This window comes from Oncorhynchus kisutch, linkage group LG7 (assembly GCF_002021735.2).
Source record: "Oncorhynchus kisutch isolate 150728-3 linkage group LG7, Okis_V2, whole genome shotgun sequence".
In the NCBI taxonomy this organism is placed as follows: Eukaryota; Metazoa; Chordata; class Actinopteri; order Salmoniformes; family Salmonidae; genus Oncorhynchus; species Oncorhynchus kisutch.
In genome coordinates, this window is record NC_034180.2 from 56,418,626 (window position 1) to 56,439,043 (window position 20,418).

At 46.0% G+C, this 20,418-nt stretch overlaps 2 protein-coding genes across 8 annotated transcripts in view; one reads left to right on the forward strand and one right to left on the reverse strand.

Moving 5' to 3' along the window:
* Positions 1-20,418, reverse strand: part of LOC109882006 (attractin) — a 715,620-nt gene that overhangs the window by 555,466 nt on the left and 139,736 nt on the right. The gene's annotated exons all lie outside the window — the stretch shown is intronic.
* LOC109896517 (lysyl oxidase homolog 3B-like) overlaps positions 1-20,418 on the forward strand; it is a 104,368-nt gene that overhangs the window by 79,822 nt on the left and 4,128 nt on the right. For all 3 annotated transcript variants that reach the window (XR_004210687.1, XM_031829403.1, XM_031829402.1), the window contains 3 exons: positions 14,180-14,295; positions 14,870-15,006; positions 15,527-15,638. Coding sequence is in view for 2 of the 3 variants with exons in the window: in XM_031829403.1 (XP_031685263.1) it covers positions 14,180-14,295; positions 14,870-15,006; positions 15,527-15,638 (365 nt within the window). In the remaining variant the exon portion in view is untranslated. The remainder of the gene's footprint in view (positions 1-14,179; positions 14,296-14,869; positions 15,007-15,526; positions 15,639-20,418) is intronic.

Below are 20,418 nucleotides of genomic sequence, written 5' to 3' on the forward strand. Positions count from 1 at the left end.
AGATCAGATATCCCTGACCTATACTCTCAGATCAGATACCCCTGACCTATACTCTCAGATCAGATATCCCTGACCTATACTCTCAGATCAGATACCCCTGACCTATACTCTCAGATCAGATACCCCTGACCTATACTCTCAGATCAGATATCCCTGACCTATACTCTCAGATCAGATATCCCTGACCTATACTCTCAGATCAGATATCCCTGACCTATACTCTCAGATCAGATATCCCTGACCTATACTCTCAGATCAGATACCCCTGACCTATACTCTCAGATCAGATACCCCTGACCTATACTCTCAGATCAGATATCCCTGACCTATACTCTCAGATCAGATATCCCTGACCTATACTCTCAGATCAGATATCCCTGACCTATACTCTCAGATCAGATATCCCTGACCTATACTCTCAGATCAGATATCCCTGACCTATACTCTCAGATCAGATATCCCTGACCTATACTCTCAGATCAGATATCCCTGACCTATACTCTCAGATCAGATACCCCTGACCTATACTCTCAGATCAGATATCCCTGACCTATACTCTCAGATCAGATATCCCTGACCTATACTCTCAGATCAGATACCCTGACCTATACTCTCAGATCAGATACCCCTGACCTATACTCTCAGATCAGATATCCCTGACCTATACTCTCAGATCAGATATCCCTGACCTATACTCTCAGATCAGATACCCTGACCTATACTCTCAGATCAGATATCCCTGACCTATACTCTCAGATCAGATATCCCTGACCTATACTCTCAGATCAGATATCCCTGACCTATACTCTCAGATCAGATATCCCTGACCTATACTCTCAGATCAGATATCCCTGACCTATACTCTCAGATCAGATATCCCTGACCTATACTCTCAGATCAGATACCCCTGACCTATACTCTCAGATCAGATATCCCTGACCTATACTCTCAGATCAGATATCCCTGACCTATACTCTCAGATCAGATATCCCTGACCTATACTCTCAGATCAGATATCCCTGACCTATACTCTCAGATCAGATATCCCTGACCTATACTCTCAGATCAGATATCCCTGACCTATACTCTCAGATCAGATATCCCTGACCTATACTCTCAGATCAGATATCCCTGACCTATACTCTCAGATCAGATACCCTGACCTATACTCTCAGATCAGATATCCCTGACCTATACTCTCAGATCAGATATCCCTGACCTATACTCTCAGATCAGATATCCCTGACCTATACTCTCAGATCAGATACCCTGACCTATACTCTCAGATCAGATATCCCTGACCTATACTCTCAGATCAGATATCCCTGACCTATACTCTCAGATCAGATACCCCTGACCTATACTCTCAGATCAGATATCCCTGACCTATACTCTCAGATCAGATATCCCTGACCTATACTCTCAGATCAGATATCCCTGACCTATACTCTCAGATCAGATATCCCTGACCTATACTCTCAGATCAGATATCCCTGACCTATACTCTCAGATCAGATATCCCTGACCTATACTCTCAGATCAGATATCCCTGACCTATACTCTCAGATCAGATACCCTGACCTATACTCTCAGATCAGATATCCCTGACCTATACTCTCAGATCAGATATCCCTGACCTATACTCTCAGATCAGATATCCCTGACCTATACTCTCAGATCAGATACCCTGACCTATACTCTCAGATCAGATATCCCTGACCTATACTCTCAGATCAGATATCCCTGACCTATACTCTCAGATCAGATACCCCTGACCTATACTCTCAGATCAGATATCCCTGACCTATACTCTCAGATCAGATACCCTGACCTATACTCTCAGATCAGATATCCCTGACCTATACTCTCAGATCAGATACCCCTGACCTATACTCTCAGATCAGATATCCCTGACCTATACTCTCAGATCAGATATCCCTGACCTATACTCTCAGATCAGATATCCCTGACCTATACTCTCAGATCAGATATCCCTGACCTATACTCTCAGATCAGATATCCCTGACCTATACTCTCAGATCAGATATCCCTGACCTATACTCTCAGATCAGATACCCCTGACCTATACTCTCAGATCAGATATCCCTGACCTATACTCTCAGATCAGATACCCCTGACCTATACTCTCAGATCAGATATCCCTGACCTATACTCTCAGATCAGATACCCCTGACCTATACTCTCAGATCAGATATCCCTGACCTATACTCTCAGATCAGATATCCCTGACCTATACTCTCAGATCAGATATCCCTGACCTATACTCTCAGATCAGATATCCCTGACCTATACTCTCAGATCAGATACCCCTGACCTATACTCTCAGATCAGATATCCCTGACCTATACTCTCAGATCAGATATCCCTGACCTATACTCTCAGATCAGATACCCCTGACCTATACTCTCAGATCAGATATCCCTGACCTATACTCTCAGATCAGATATCCCTGACCTATACTCTCAGATCAGATACCCCTGACCTATACTCTCAGATCAGATATCCCTGACCTATACTCTCAGATCAGATATCCCTGACCTATACTCTCAGATCAGATATCCCTGACCTATACTCTCAGATCAGATATCCCTGACCTATACTCTCAGATCAGATATCCCTGACCTATACTCTCAGATCAGATATCCCTGACCTATACTCTCAGATCAGATATCCCTGACCTATACTCTCAGATCAGATATCCCTGACCTATACTCTCAGATCAGATATCCCTGACCTATACTCTCAGATCAGATACCCTGACCTATACTCTCAGATCAGATATCCCTGACCTATACTCTCAGATCAGATATCCCTGACCTATACTCTCAGATCAGATACCCCTGACCTATACTCTCAGATCAGATATCCCTGACCTATACTCTCAGATCAGATATCCCTGACCTATACTCTCAGATCAGATATCCCTGACCTATACTCTCAGATCAGATATCCCTGACCTATACTCTCAGATCAGATACCCTGACCTATACTCTCAGATCAGATATCCCTGACCTATACTCTCAGATCAGATACCCTGACCTATACTCTCAGATCAGATACCCCTGACCTATACTCTCAGATCAGATATCCCTGACCTATACTCTCAGATCAGATATCCCTGACCTATACTCTCAGATCAGATATCCCTGACCTATACTCTCAGATCAGATATCCCTGACCTATACTCTCAGATCAGATACCCCTGACCTATACTCTCAGATCAGATACCCCTGACCTATACTCTCAGATCAGATATCCCTGACCTATACTCTCAGATCAGATATCCCTGACCTATACTCTCAGATCAGATATCCCTGACCTATACTCTCAGATCAGATATCCCTGACCTATACTCTCAGATCAGATATCCCTGACCTATACTCTCAGATCAGATATCCCTGACCTATACTCTCAGATCAGATACCCCTGACCTATACTCTCAGATCAGATACCCCTGACCTATACTCTCAGATCAGATATCCCTGACCTATACTCTCAGATCAGATATCCCTGACCTATACTCTCAGATCAGATACCCCTGACCTATACTCTCAGATCAGATATCCCTGACCTATACTCTCAGATCAGATATCCCTGACCTATACTCTCAGATCAGATATCCCTGACCTATACTCTCAGATCAGATACCCCTGACCTATACTCTCAGATCAGATATCCCTGACCTATACTCTCAGATCAGATATCCCTGACCTATACTCTCAGATCAGATATCCCTGACCTATACTCTCAGATCAGATATCCCTGACCTATACTCTCAGATCAGATATCCCTGACCTATACTCTCAGATCAGATACCCCTGACCTATACTCTCAGATCAGATATCCCTGACCTATACTCTCAGATCAGATACCCTGACCTATACTCTCAGATCAGATATCCCTGACCTATACTCTCAGATCAGATATCCCTGACCTATACTCTCAGATCAGATACCCTGACCTATACTCTCAGATCAGATATCCCTGACCTATACTCTCAGATCAGATATCCCTGACCTATACTCTCAGATCAGATATCCCTGACCTATACTCTCAGATCAGATATCCCTGACCTATACTCTCAGATCAGATATCCCTGACCTATACTCTCAGATCAGATATCCCTGACCTATACTCTCAGATCAGATATCCCTGACCTATACTCTCAGATCAGATATCCCTGACCTATACTCTCAGATCAGATATCCCTGACCTATACTCTCAGATCAGATATCCCTGACCTATACTCTCAGATCAGATACCCCTGACCTATACTCTCAGATCAGATATCCCTGACCTATACTCTCAGATCAGATACCCCTGACCTATACTCTCAGATCAGATATCCCTGACCTATACTCTCAGATCAGATATCCCTGACCTATACTCTCAGATCAGATATCCCTGACCTATACTCTCAGATCAGATATCCCTGACCTATACTCTCAGATCAGATACCCCTGACCTATACTCTCAGATCAGATATCCCTGACCTATACTCTCAGATCAGATATCCCTGACCTATACTCTCAGATCAGATACCCCTGACCTATACTCTCAGATCAGATATCCCTGACCTATACTCTCAGATCAGATATCCCTGACCTATACTCTCAGATCAGATATCCCTGACCTATACTCTCAGATCAGATATCCCTGACCTATACTCTCAGATCAGATATCCCTGACCTATACTCTCAGATCAGATATCCCTGACCTATACTCTCAGATCAGATACCCTGACCTATACTCTCAGATCAGATATCCCTGACCTATACTCTCAGATCAGATATCCCTGACCTATACTCTCAGATCAGATATCCCTGACCTATACTCTCAGATCAGATATCCCTGACCTATACTCTCAGATCAGATATCCCTGACCTATACTCTCAGATCAGATACCCCTGACCTATACTCTCAGATCAGATATCCCTGACCTATACTCTCAGATCAGATATCCCTGACCTATACTCTCAGATCAGATATCCCTGACCTATACTCTCAGATCAGATATCCCTGACCTATACTCTCAGATCAGATATCCCTGACCTATACTCTCAGATCAGATATCCCTGACCTATACTCTCAGATCAGATATCCCTGACCTATACTCTCAGATCAGATATCCCTGACCTATACTCTCAGATCAGATATCCCTGACCTATACTCTCAGATCAGATACCCTGACCTATACTCTCAGATCAGATATCCCTGACCTATACTCTCAGATCAGATATCCCTGACCTATACTCTCAGATCAGATACCCTGACCTATACTCTCAGATCAGATATCCCTGACCTATACTCTCAGATCAGATACCCCTGACCTATACTCTCAGATCAGATATCCCTGACCTATACTCTCAGATCAGATATCCCTGACCTATACTCTCAGATCAGATATCCCTGACCTATACTCTCAGATCAGATATCCCTGACCTATACTCTCAGATCAGATATCCCTGACCTATACTCTCAGATCAGATATCCCTGACCTATACTCTCAGATCAGATATCCCTGACCTATACTCTCAGATCAGATACCCTGACCTATACTCTCAGATCAGATACCCCTGACCTATACTCTCAGATCAGATATCCCTGACCTATACTCTCAGATCAGATATCCCTGACCTATACTCTCAGATCAGATATCCCTGACCTATACTCTCAGATCAGATATCCCTGACCTATACTCTCAGATCAGATACCCCTGACCTATACTCTCAGATCAGATATCCCTGACCTATACTCTCAGATCAGATATCCCTGACCTATACTCTCAGATCAGATATCCCTGACCTATACTCTCAGATCAGATATCCCTGACCTATACTCTCAGATCAGATATCCCTGACCTATACTCTCAGATCAGATATCCCTGACCTATACTCTCAGATCAGATATCCCTGACCTATACTCTCAGATCAGATATCCCTGACCTATACTCTCAGATCAGATATCCCTGACCTATACTCTCAGATCAGATATCCCTGACCTATACTCTCAGATCAGATATCCCTGACCTATACTCTCAGATCAGATATCCCTGACCTATACTCTCAGATCAGATATCCCTGACCTATACTCTCAGATCAGATACCCCTGACCTATACTCTCAGATCAGATATCCCTGACCTATACTCTCAGATCAGATACCCCTGACCTATACTCTCAGATCAGATATCCCTGACCTATACTCTCAGATCAGATATCCCTGACCTATACTCTCAGATCAGATACCCTGACCTATACTCTCAGATCAGATATCCCTGACCTATACTCTCAGATCAGATACCCTGACCTATACTCTCAGATCAGATATCCCTGACCTATACTCTCAGATCAGATATCCCTGACCTATACTCTCAGATCAGATACCCCTGACCTATACTCTCAGATCAGATATCCCTGACCTATACTCTCAGATCAGATACCCCTGACCTATACTCTCAGATCAGATACCCCTGACCTATACTCTCAGATCAGATATCCCTGACCTATACTCTCAGATCAGATATCCCTGACCTATACTCTCAGATCAGATACCCTGACCTATACTCTCAGATCAGATATCCCTGACCTATACTCTCAGATCAGATATCCCTGACCTATACTCTCAGATCAGATATCCCTGACCTATACTCTCAGATCAGATATCCCTGACCTATACTCTCAGATCAGATACCCCTGACCTATACTCTCAGATCAGATACCCTGACCTATACTCTCAGATCAGATATCCCTGACCTATACTCTCAGATCAGATATCCCTGACCTATACTCTCAGATCAGATACCCTGACCTATACTCTCAGATCAGATATCCCTGACCTATACTCTCAGATCAGATATCCCTGACCTATACTCTCAGATCAGATATCCCTGACCTATACTCTCAGATCAGATACCCCTGACCTATACTCTCAGATCAGATACCCCTGACCTATACTCTCAGATCAGATATCCCTGACCTATACTCTCAGATCAGATATCCCTGACCTATACTCTCAGATCAGATACCCCTGACCTATACTCTCAGATCAGATATCCCTGACCTATACTCTCAGATCAGATATCCCTGACCTATACTCTCAGATCAGATATCCCTGACCTATACTCTCAGATCAGATATCCCTGACCTATACTCTCAGATCAGATACCCCTGACCTATACTCTCAGATCAGATATCCCTGACCTATACTCTCAGATCAGATATCCCTGACCTATACTCTCAGATCAGATACCCCTGACCTATACTCTCAGATCAGATATCCCTGACCTATACTCTCAGATCAGATACCCCTGACCTATACTCTCAGATCAGATATCCCTGACCTATACTCTCAGATCAGATATCCCTGACCTATACTCTCAGATCAGATATCCCTGACCTATACTCTCAGATCAGATATCCCTGACCTATACTCTCAGATCAGATACCCTGACCTATACTCTCAGATCAGATACCCCTGACCTATACTCTCAGATCAGATATCCCTGACCTATACTCTCAGATCAGATATCCCTGACCTATACTCTCAGATCAGATATCCCTGACCTATACTCTCAGATCAGATACCCCTGACCTATACTCTCAGATCAGATATCCCTGACCTATACTCTCAGATCAGATATCCCTGACCTATACTCTCAGATCAGATATCCCTGACCTATACTCTCAGATCAGATATCCCTGACCTATACTCTCAGATCAGATATCCCTGACCTATACTCTCAGATCAGATACCCCTGACCTATACCCATAGACAGATCCCTACCTATACCTCATCAGTATCCCTGACTATACCTCTCAGATCAGATACCCCTGACCTATACTCTCAGATCAGATATCCCTGACCTATACTCTCAGATCAGATATCCCTGACCTACTACTCTCAGATCAGATACCCCTGACCTATACTCTCAGATCAGATATCCCTGACCTATACTCTCAGATCAGATACCCAACTGACCTATACTCTCAGATCAGATAGCCCTGACCTATACTCTCAATCAGATATCCCTGAACCTATACTCTCAGATCAGATAGCCCTGACCTATACCCTCAGATCAGATATCCCTGACTCTATACTCTCAGATCAGATAGCCCTGACCTATACTCTCAGATCAGATATCCCTGACCTATACTCTCAGATCAGATACCCTGACCTATACTCTCAGATCAGATATCCCTGACCTATACTCTCAGATCATATAGCCCTGACCTATACTCTCAGATCAGATATCCCTGACCTATACTCTCAGATCAGATACCCCTGACCTATACTCTCCAGATCAGATAGCCCTGACCTATACTCTCAGATCAGATATCCCTGACCTATACCCTCAGATCAGATATCCCTGACCTATACTCTCAGATCAGATATCCCTGACCTATACTCTCAGATCAGATATCCCTGACCTATACTCTCAGATCAGATATCCCTGACCTATACCCTCAGATCAGATATCCCTGACCTATACTCTCAGATCAGATACCCCTGACCTATACCCTCAGATCAGATATCCATGACCTATACTCTCAGATCAGATACCCCTGACCTATACCCTCAGATCAGCGATCCCTGACCTATACTCTCAGATCAAATACCCCTGACCTATACTCTCAGATCAGATATCCCTGACCTATACTCTCAGATCAGATATCCCTGACCTATACCCTCAGATCAGATATCCCTGACCTATACCCTCAGATCAGATATCCCTGACCTATACTCTCAGATCAGATACCCCTGACCTATACCCTCAGATCAGATATCCCTGACCTATACTCTCAGATCAGATATCCCTGACCTATACTCTCAGATCAGATAGCCCTGACCTATACCCTCAGATCAGATATCCCTGACCTATACTCTCAGATCAGATATCCCTGACCTATACCCTCAGATCAGATATCCCTGACCTATACTCTCAGATCAGATACCCCTGACCTATACCCTCAGATCAGATATCCATGACCTATACTCTCAGATCAGATACCCCTGACATATACCCTCAGATCAGATACCCCTGACCTATACTCTCAGATCAGATACCCCTGACCTATACTCTCAGATCAGATATCCCTGACCTATACTCTCAGATCAGATAGCCCTGACCTATACCCTCAGATCAGATATCCCTGACCTATACCCTCAGATCAGATAGCCCTGACCTATACCCTCAGATCAGATACCCCTGACCTATACTCTCAGATCAGATATCCCTGACCTATACTCTCAGATCAGATATCCCTGACCTATACTCTCAGATCAGATATCCCTGACCTATACTCTCAGATCAGATATCCCTGACCTATACTCTCAGATCAGATATCCCTGACCTATACTCTCAGATCAGATACCCCTGACCTATACTCTCAGATCAGATATCCCTGACCTATACTCTCAGATCAAATATCCCTGACCTATACCCTCAGATCAGATATCCCTGACCTATACTCTCAGATCAGATACCCCTGACCTATACTCTCAGATCAGATATCCCTGACCTATACTCTCAGATCAGATATCCCTGACCTATACTCTCAGATCAGATACCCCTGACCTATACCCTCAGATCAGATATCCCTGACCTATACTCTCAGATCAGATACCCCTGACCTATACCCTCAGATCAGATATCCCTGACCTATACTCTCAGATCAGATAGCCCTGACCTATACTCTCAGATCAGATATCCCTGACCTATACTCTCAGATCAGATAGCCCTGACCTATACTCTCAGATCAGATATCCCTGACCTATACTCTCAGATCAGATATCCCTGACCTATACTCTCAGATCAGATATCCCTGACCTATACTCTCAGATCAGATACCCCTGACCTATACTCTCAGATCAGATATCCCTGACCTATACTCTCAGATCAGATACCCCTGACCTATACTCTCAGATCAGATATCCCTGACCTATACTCTCAGATCAGATATCCCTGACCTATACTCTCAGATCAGATATCCCTGACCTATACTCTCAGATCAGATATCCCTGACCTATACCCTCAGATCAGATATCCCTGACCTATACTCTCAGATCAGATACCCCTGACCTATACTCTCAGATCAGATATCCCTGACCTATACTCTCAGATCAGATATCCCTGACCTATACTCTCAGATCAGATACCCCTGACCTATACTCTCAGATCAGATACCCCTGACCTATACTCTCAGATAAGATATCCCTGACCTATACTCTCAGATCAGATATCCCTGACCTATACTCTCAGATCAGATATCCCTGACCTATACTCTCAGATCAGATACCCCTGACCTATACTCTCAGATCAGATGTCCCTGACCTATACCCTACCCTCAGATCAGATATCCCTGACCTATACCTCAGATCAGATATCCCTGACCTATACCCTCAGATCAGATATCCCTGACCTATACCCTCAGGATATCCCTGGACCTATACTCTCAGATCAGATACCCCTGACCTATACCCTCAGATCAGATATCCCTGACCTATACTCTCAGATCAGATACCCCTGACCTATACTCTCAGATCAGATATCCCTGACCTATACTCTCAGATCAGATATCCCTGACCTATACTCTCAGATCAGATACCCCTGACCTATACTCTCAGATCAGATATCCCTGACCTATACTCTCAGATCAGATACCCCTGACCTATACTCTCAGATCAGATATCCCTGACCTATACTCTCAGATTCAGTTAGCCCTGACCTATACTCTCAGATCAGATATCCCTGACCTAGACTCTCAGATCAGATATCCTGACCTATACTCTCAGATCAGATAGCCCTGACCTATACTCTCAGATCAGATACCCCTGACCTATACTCTCAGATCAGATAGCCCTGACCTATACCCTCAGATCAGATACCCCTGACCTATACTCTCAGATCAGATAGCCCTGACCTATACTCTCAGATCAGATACCCCTGACCTATACTCTCAGATCAGATAGCCCTGACCTATACCCTCAGATCAGATACCCCTGACCTATACTCTCAGATCAGATAGCCCTGACCTATACCCTCAGATCAGATACCCCTGACCTATACTCTCAGATCAGATACCCCTGACCTATACTCTCAGATCAGATACCCTTGACCTATACTCTCAGATCAGATAGCCCTGACCTATACCCTCAGATCAGATACCCCTGACCTATACTCTCAGATCAGATATCCCTGACCTATACTCTCAGATCAGATATCCCTGACCTATACTCTCAGATCAGATACCCCTGACCTATACTCTCAGATCAGATGTCCCTGACCTATACCCTCAGATCAGATATCCCTGACCTATACTCTCAGATCAGATATCCCTGACCTATACTCTCAGATCAGATATCCCTGACCTATACTCTCAGATCAGATAGCCCTGACCTATACCCTCAGATCAGATATCCCTGACCTATACTCTCAGATCAGATAGCCCTGACCTATACTCTCAGATCAGATATCCCTGACCTATACTCTCAGATCAGATACCCCTGACCTATACTCTCAGATCAGATATCCCTGACCTATACTCTCAGATCAGATACCCCTGACCTATACTCTCAGATCAGATATCCCTGACCTATACTCTCAGATCAGATACCCCTGACCTATACTCTCAGATCAGATAGCCCTGACCTATACTCTCAGATCAGATATCCCTGACCTATACTCTCAGATCAGATAGCCCTGACCTATACCCTCAGATCAGATATCCCTGACCTATACTCTCAGATCAGATAGCCCTGACCTATACTCTCAGATCAGATATCCCTGACCTATACTCTCAGATTAGATAGCCCTGACCTATACCCTCAGATCAGATATCCCTGACCTATACTCTCAGATCAGATACCCCTGACCTATACCCTCAGATCAGATATCCCTGACCTATACTCTCAGATCAGATACCCCTGACCTATACCCTCAGATCAGATACCCCTGACCTATACTCTCAGATCAGATATCCCTGACCTATACTCTCAGATCAGATATCCCTGACCTATACTCCCAGATCAGATATCCCTGACCTATACCCTCAGATCAGATATCCCTGACCTATACTCTCAGATCAGATACCCCTGACCTATACTCTCAGATCAGATACCCCTGACCTATACTCTCAGATCAGATATCCCTGACCTATACTCTCAGATCAGATACCCCTGACCTATACTCTCAGATCAGATACCCCTGACCTATACTCTCAGATAAGATATCCCTGACCTATACTCTCAGATCAGATATCCCTGACCTATACTCTCAGATCAGATATCCCTGACCTATACTCTCAGATCAGATACCCCTGACCTATACTCTCAGATCAGATGTCCCTGACCTATACCCTCAGATCAGATATCCCTGACCTATACTCTCAGATCAGATATCCCTGACCTATACCCTCAGATCAGATATCCCTGACCTATACCCTCAGATCAGATATCCCTGACCTATACTCTCAGATCAGATACCCCTGACCTATACCCTCAGATCAGATATCCCTGACCTATACTCTCAGATCAGATACCCCTGACCTATACTCTCAGATCAGATATCCCTGACCTATACTCTCAGATCAGATATCCCTGACCTATACTCTCAGATCAGATACCCCTGACCTATACTCTCAGATCAGATATCCCTGACCTATACTCTCAGATCAGATACCCCTGACCTATACTCTCAGATCAGATATCCCTGACCTATACTCTCAGATCAGTTAGCCCTGACCTATACTCTCAGATCAGATATCCCTGACCTAGACTCTCAGATCAGATATCCCTGACCTATACTCTCAGATCAGATAGCCCTGACCTATACTCTCAGATCAGATACCCCTGACCTATACTCTCAGATCAGATAGCCCTGACCTATACCCTCAGATCAGATACCCCTGACCTATACTCTCAGATCAGATAGCCCTGACCTATACCCTCAGATCAGATACCCCTGACCTATACTCTCAGATCAGATACCCCTGACCTATACTCTCAGATCAGATACCCTTGACCTATACTCTCAGATCAGATAGCCCTGACCTATACCCTCAGATCAGATACCCCTGACCTATACTCTCAGATCAGATACCCCTGACCTATACTCTCAGCTCAGATACCCCTGACCTATACTCTCAGATCAGATATCCCTGACCTATACTCTCAGATCAGAGAGCCCTGACCTATACCCTCAGATCAGATACCCCTGACCTATACTCTCAGATCAGATATCCCTGACCTATACTCTCAGATCAGATACCCCTGACCTATACTCTCAGATCAGATATCCCTGACCTATACTCTCAGATCAGTTAGCCCTGACCTATACTCTCAGATCAGATATCCCTGACCTAGACTCTCAGATCAGATATCCCTGACCTATACTCTCAGATCAGATAGCCCTGACCTATACTCTCAGATCAGATACCCCTGACCTATACTCTCAGATCAGATAGCCCTGACCTATACCCTCAGATCAGATACCCCTGACCTATACTCTCAGATCAGATAGCCCTGACCTATACCCTCAGATCAGATACCCCTGACCTATACTCTCAGATCAGATACCCCTGACCTATACTCTCAGATCAGATACCCTTGACCTATACTCTCAGATCAGATAGCCCTGACCTATACCCTCAGATCAGATACCCCTGACCTATACTCTCAGATCAGATACCCCTGACCTATACTCTCAGCTCAGATACCCCTGACCTATACTCTCAGATCAGATATCCCTGACCTATACTCTCAGATCAGATAGCCCTGACCTATACCCTCAGATCAGATACCCCTGACCTATACTCTCAGATCAGATATCCCTGACCTATACTCTCAGATCAGATAGCCCTGACCTATACCCTCAGATCAGATAGCCCTGACCTATACCCTCAGATCAGATAGCCCTCACCTATACTCTCAGATCAGATAACCCTGACCTATACTCTCAGATCAGATACCCCTGACCTATACTGTCAGATCAGATAGCCCTGACCTATACTCTCAGATCAGATACCCCTGACCTATACTCTCAGATCAGATATCCCTGACCTATACTGTCAGATCAGATAGCCCTGACCTATACTCTCAATCAGATAGCCCTGACCTATACTCTCAGATCTGAGGTTCAACTGTTTTCTGTTCCCTATGCAGCCACTACCACAGCATGGATATCTTCACCCACTATGACCTGCTGTCGTCCAACGGGACCAAGGTGGCTGAGGGACACAAGGCCTCCTTCTGTCTGGAGGACACTGAGTGTCACGAAGGTGAGTCTGGGAGGGAAACTAGAACAGAGTCTACTGGAGGTCCAGCCAGAGTAGACTACTGGAGGTCCAGCCAATCAAAACATACTCCACTAGAGGGCCAGCCAATCAAACCGTCTTTATTTGGGTGTTAAGATCAGGGATATCTTATCCAACATTCAAAGTGGAACATTCTGTATCCTGTTTCGGAGGATGTGTAATTGTTGGTGGTAGAAGTCTAATTGGTGTAATCTGTGTTCTCCGGGTATCTCTAAGAGGTATGAGTGTTCTGTGTTCTCCAGGTATCTCTAAGAGGTATGAGGGTTCTGTGTTCTCCAGGTATCTCTAAGAGGTATGAGTGTTCTGTGTTCTCCAGGTATCTCTAAGAGGTATGAGGGTTCTGTGTTCTCCAGGTATCTCTAAGAGGTATGAGGGTTCTGTGTTCTCCAGGTATCTCTAAGAGGTATGAGGGTTCTGTGTTTTCCAGGTATGTCTAAGAGGTATGAGGGTTCTGTGTTCTCCAGGTATCTCTAAGAGGTATGAGGGTTCTGTGTTCTCCAGGTATCTCTAAGAGGTATGAGGGTTCTGTGTTCTCCAGGTATCTCTAAGAGGTATGAGTGTGCTAACTTCGGAGAGCAGGGCATCACCGTGGGGTGTTGGGACCTGTATCGCCATGACATCGACTGCCAGTGGATCGACATCACCGACATCAAACCAGGAAACTACATCTTACAGGTGAACAACCTTGTCTTCTATTGCTGTTAAAACATCGTGGGGAGGCCCTGAATCAGACTAAACATCGTGGGGAGGCCCTGAATCAGACTAAACATCGTGGGGAGGCCCTGAATCAGACTAAACATCGTGGGGAGGCCCTGAATCAGACTAAACATCGTGGGGAGGCCCTGAATCAGACTAAACATCGTGGGGAAGCCCTGAATCAGACTAAACATCGTGGGGAGGCCCTGAATCAGACTAAACATCGTGGGGAGGCCCTGAATCAGACTAAACATTGTGGGGAAGGCCCTGAATCAGACTAAACATAAAAAAAACTGGAAACTGCGTGAGGTTATAAATATGAGTTGTCAAATAGTGCTTCCCCAAAATCAACCTTGTGCTGCCGATATTCTGTCTGCATTTAATTGGACCCTTTGAAAAGTCAGACTAAGTGCAGACTACGGAGTGACAGAAGAACAGTGGCTTAATGATGTGAACTCAATATTATTTACAAATTGTGTTTGATGTTCCATCATTTCAGATTGTGATCAATCCAAACTTTGAAGTGGCAGAGAGTGACTTCACCAACAATGCCATGAAATGCAATTGCAAATACGACGGACACCGGATCTGGCTTCACAATTGCCATATGGGTGAGAAGCTCTACCTCTATATTTGTCATGGAAAACTGACCTGGGTCTATAAGGGCAGCCTGTTATTGACCTGGGTCTATAAGGGCATCGTGTTACTGACCTGGGTCTATAAGGGCATCGTGTTACTGACCTGGGTCTGTAAGGGCATCCTGTTACTGACCTGGGTCTATAAGGACAGCCTGATACTGACCTGGGTCTATATGGGCAGCCTGTTACTGACCTGGGTCTATAAGGGCAGCATGTTATTGACCTGGGTCTATAAGGGCAGCCTGTTATTGACCTGGGTCTATAAGGGCATCGTGTTACTGACCTGGGTCTGTAAGGGCATCCTGTTACTGACCTGGGTCTATAAGGGCATCCTGTTACTGACCTGGGTCTATAAGGACAGCCTGATACTGACCTGGGTCTATATGGGCAGCCTGTTACTGACCTGGGTCTATAAGGGCAGCCTGTTATTAACCTGGGTCTATAAGGGCATCGTGTTACTGACCTGGGTCTGTAAGGGCATCCTGTTACTGACCTGGGTCTATAAGGGCATCCTGTTACTGACCTGGGTCTATAAGGGCATCCTGTTACTGACCTGGGTCTATATGGGCATCCTGTTACTGACCTGGGTCTATAAGGGCATCCTGTTACTGACCTGGGTCTATAAGGGCATCCTGTTACTGACCTGGGTCTATATGGGCATCCTGTTACTGACCTGGGTCTATAAGGGCATCCTGTTACTGACTTGGGTCTATAAGGGCATCCTGTTACTGGCCGGGGTCTGTAAGGGCACCCTGTTACTGACCTGGGTCTATAAGGGCATCCTGTTACTGACCTGGGTCTATAAGGGCAGCCTGTTACTGACCTGGGTCTATATGGGCATCCTGTTACTGACCTGGGTCTATAAGGGCATCCTGTTACTGACCTGGGTCTATAAGGGCATCCTGTTACTGACCTGGGTCTATATGGGCAGCCTGTTACTGACCTGGGTCTATAAGGGCATCCTGTTACTGACCTGGGTCTATAAGGGCAGCCTGATACTGACCTGGGTCTATAAGGGCATCCTGTTACTGACCTGGGTCTATAAGGACAGCCTGATACTGACCTGGGTCTATAAGGGCAGCCTGTTACTGACCTGGGTCTATATGGGCAGCCTGTTACTGACCTGGGTCTATAAGGGCATCCTGTTACTGACCTGGGTCTATAAGGGCATCCTGATACTGACCTGGGTCTATAAGGGCAGCCTGTTTCTGACCTGGGTCTATAAGGGCATCCTGTTACTGACCTGGGTCTATAAGGGCAGCCTGTTACTGACCTGGGTCTATATGGGCAGCCTGTTACTGACCTGGGTCTATATGGGCAGCCTATTACTGACCTGGGTCTATAAGGGCATCCTGATACTGACCTGGGTCTATAAGGGCATCCTGTTACTGACCTGGGTCTATAAGGGCAGCCTGTTACTGACCTGGGTCTATAAGGGCATCCTGTTACTGACCTGGGTCTATAAGGGCAGCCTGTTACTGACCTGGGTCTATATGGGCAGCCTGTTACTGACCTGCGTCTATAAGGGCATCCTGTTACTGACCTGGGTCTATAAGGGCATCCTGTTACTGACCTGGGTCTATAAGGACAGCCTGATACTGACCTGGGTCTATATGGGCAGCCTGTTACTGACCTGGGTCTATAAGGGCAGCCTGTTATTGACCTGGGTCTATAAGGGCATCGTGTTACTGACCTGGGTCTGTAAGGGCATCCTGTTACTGACCTGGGTCTATAAGGGCATCCTGTTACTGACCTGGGTCTATAAGGGCATCCTGTTACTGACCTGGGTCTATATGGGCATCCTGTTACTGACCTGGGTCTATAAGGGCATCCTGTTACTGACCTGGGTCTATAAGGGCATCCTGTTACTGACCTGGGTCTATATGGGCATCCTGTTACTGACCTGGGTCTATAAGGGCATCCTGTTACTGACCTGGGTCTATAAGGGCATCCTGTTACTGACCTGGGTCTGTAAGGGCATCCTGTTACTGACCTGGGTCTATAAGGGCATCCTGTTACTGACCTGGGTCTATAAGGGCAGCCTGTTACTGACCTGGGTCTATATGGGCATCCTGTTACTGACCTGGGTCTATAAGGGCATCCTGTTACTGACCTGGGTCTATAAGGGCATCCTGTTACTGACCTGGGTCTATATGGGCAGCCTGTTACTGACCTGGGTCTATAAGGGCATCCTGTTACTGACCTGGGTCTATAAGGGCAGCCTGATACTGACCTGGGTCTATAAGGGCATCCTGTTACTGACCTGGGTCTATAAGGACAGCCTGATACTGACCTGGGTCTATAAGGGCAGCCTGTTACTGACCTGGGTCTATATGGGCAGCCTGTTACTGACCTGGGTCTATAAGGGCATCCTGTTACTGACCTGGGTCTATAAGGGCATCCTGATACTGACCTGGGTCTATAAGGGCAGCCTGTTTCTGACCTGGGTCTATAAGGGCATCCTGTTACTGACCTGGGTCTATAAGGGCAGCCTGTTACTGACCTGGGTCTATATGGGCAGCCTGTTACTGACCTGGGTCTATATGGGCAGCCTATTACTGACCTGGGTCTATAAGGGCATCCTGATACTGACCTGGGTCTATAAGGGCATCCTGTTACTGACCTGGGTCTATAAGGGCAGCCTGTTACTGACCTGGGTCTATAAGGGCATCCTGTTACTGACCTGGGTCTATAAGGGCAGCCTGTTACTGACCTGGGTCTATATGGGCAGCCTGTTACTGACCTGCGTCTATAAGGGCATCCTGTTACTGACCTGGGTCTATAAGGGCATCCTGTTACTGACCTGGGTCTATAAGGACAGCCTGATACTGACCTGGGTCTATATGGGCAGCCTGTTACTGACCTGGGTCTATAAGGGCAGCCTGTTATTGACCTGGGTCTATAAGGGCATCGTGTTACTGACCTGGGTCTGTAAGGGCATCCTGTTACTGACCTGGGTCTATAAGGGCATCCTGTTACTGACCTGGGTCTATAAGGGCATCCTGTTACTGACCTGGGTCTATATGGGCATCCTGTTACTGACCTGGGTCTATAAGGGCATCCTGTTACTGACCTGGGTCTATATGGGCATCCTGTTACTGACCTGGGTCTATAAGGGCATCCTGTTACTGACCTGGGTCTATAAGGGCATCCTGTTACTGACCTGGGTCTGTAAGGGCATCCTGTTACTGACCTGGGTCTATAAGGGCATCCTGTTACTGACCTGGGTCTATAAGGGCAGCCTGTTACTGACCTGGGTCTATATGGGCATCCTGTTACTGACCTGGGTCTATAAGGGCATCCTGTTACTGACCTGGGTCTATAAGGGCATCCTGTTACTGACCTGGGTCTATATGGGCAGCCTGTTACTGACCTGGGTCTATAAGGGCATCCTGTTACTGACCTGGGTCTATAAGGGCAGCCTGATACTGACCTGGGTCTATAAGGGCATCCTGTTACTGACCTGGGTCTATAAGGACAGCCTGATACTGACCTGGGTCTATAAGGGCAGCCTGTTACTGACCTGGGTCTATATGGGCAGCCTGTTACTGACCTGGGTCTATAAGGGCATCCTGTTACTGACCTGGGTCTATAAGGGCATCCTGATACTGACCTGGGTCTATAAGGGCAGCCTGTTACTGCCTTGGGTCTATAAGGGCATCCTGTTACTGACCGGGGTCTATAAGGGCAGCCTGTTACTGACCTGGGTCTATATGGGCAGCCTGTTACTGACCTGGGTCTATATGGGCAGCCTGTTACTGACCTGGGTCTATAAGGGCATCCTGATACTGACCTGGGTCTATAAGGGCATCCTGTTACTGACATGGGTCTATAAGGGCAGCCTGTTACTGACCTGGGTCTTTAAGGGCATCCTGTTACTGACCTGGGTCTATAAGGGCAGCCTGTTACTGACCTGGGTCTATATGGGCAGCCTGTTACTGACCTGGGTCTATAAGGGCATCCTGATACTGACCTGGGTCTATAAGGGCATCCTGATACTGACCTGGGTCTATAAGGGCATCCTGTTACTGACCTGGGTCTATAAGGGCAGCCTGTTACTGACCTGGGTCTATAAGGGCATCCTGTTACTGACCTGGGTCTATAAGGGCAGCCTGTTACTGACCTGGGTCTATATGGGCAGCCTGTTACTGACCTGGGTCTATAAGGGCATCCTGATACTGACCTGGGTCTATAAGGGCATCCTGTTACCCTCTCCTCCAATACCCCCAGCCAGTCCTAAACTCTCCTCCAATTCCCCCAGCCTGTCCTAACCTCTCCTCCAGTACCCCCAGCCTGTCCTAACCTCTCCTCCAATACCCCCGGCCTGTCCTAACCTCTCCTCCAGTACCCCCAGCCTATCCTAACCTCTCCTCCAGTACCCCCAGCCAGTCCACTTCTTTGATCATTCCAGAACTAGCACCACTGATTCAAATGGTCACTGAATCATCAAGCCCCTCATTAGTTAAATCAGCTAGTTTCACATATGTGGACTGGCTGGGGGGAACTTGACGGGTTTGGGAAACACTTCCCTAGTTTGTTCCAGACTCTTCCATTACCTTTTGTCTCTTGTTCCAAACTCTTCCATTGCTTTCTGTTTCTTGTTCCAGACTCTTCCATTGCTTTCTGTCTCTTGTTCCAAACTCTTCCATTGCTTTCTGTTTCTTGTTCCAGACTCTTCCATTGCTTTCTGTTTCTTGTTCCAGACTCTTCCATTGCTTTCTGTCTCTTGTTCCAGACTCTTCCATTGCCTTTT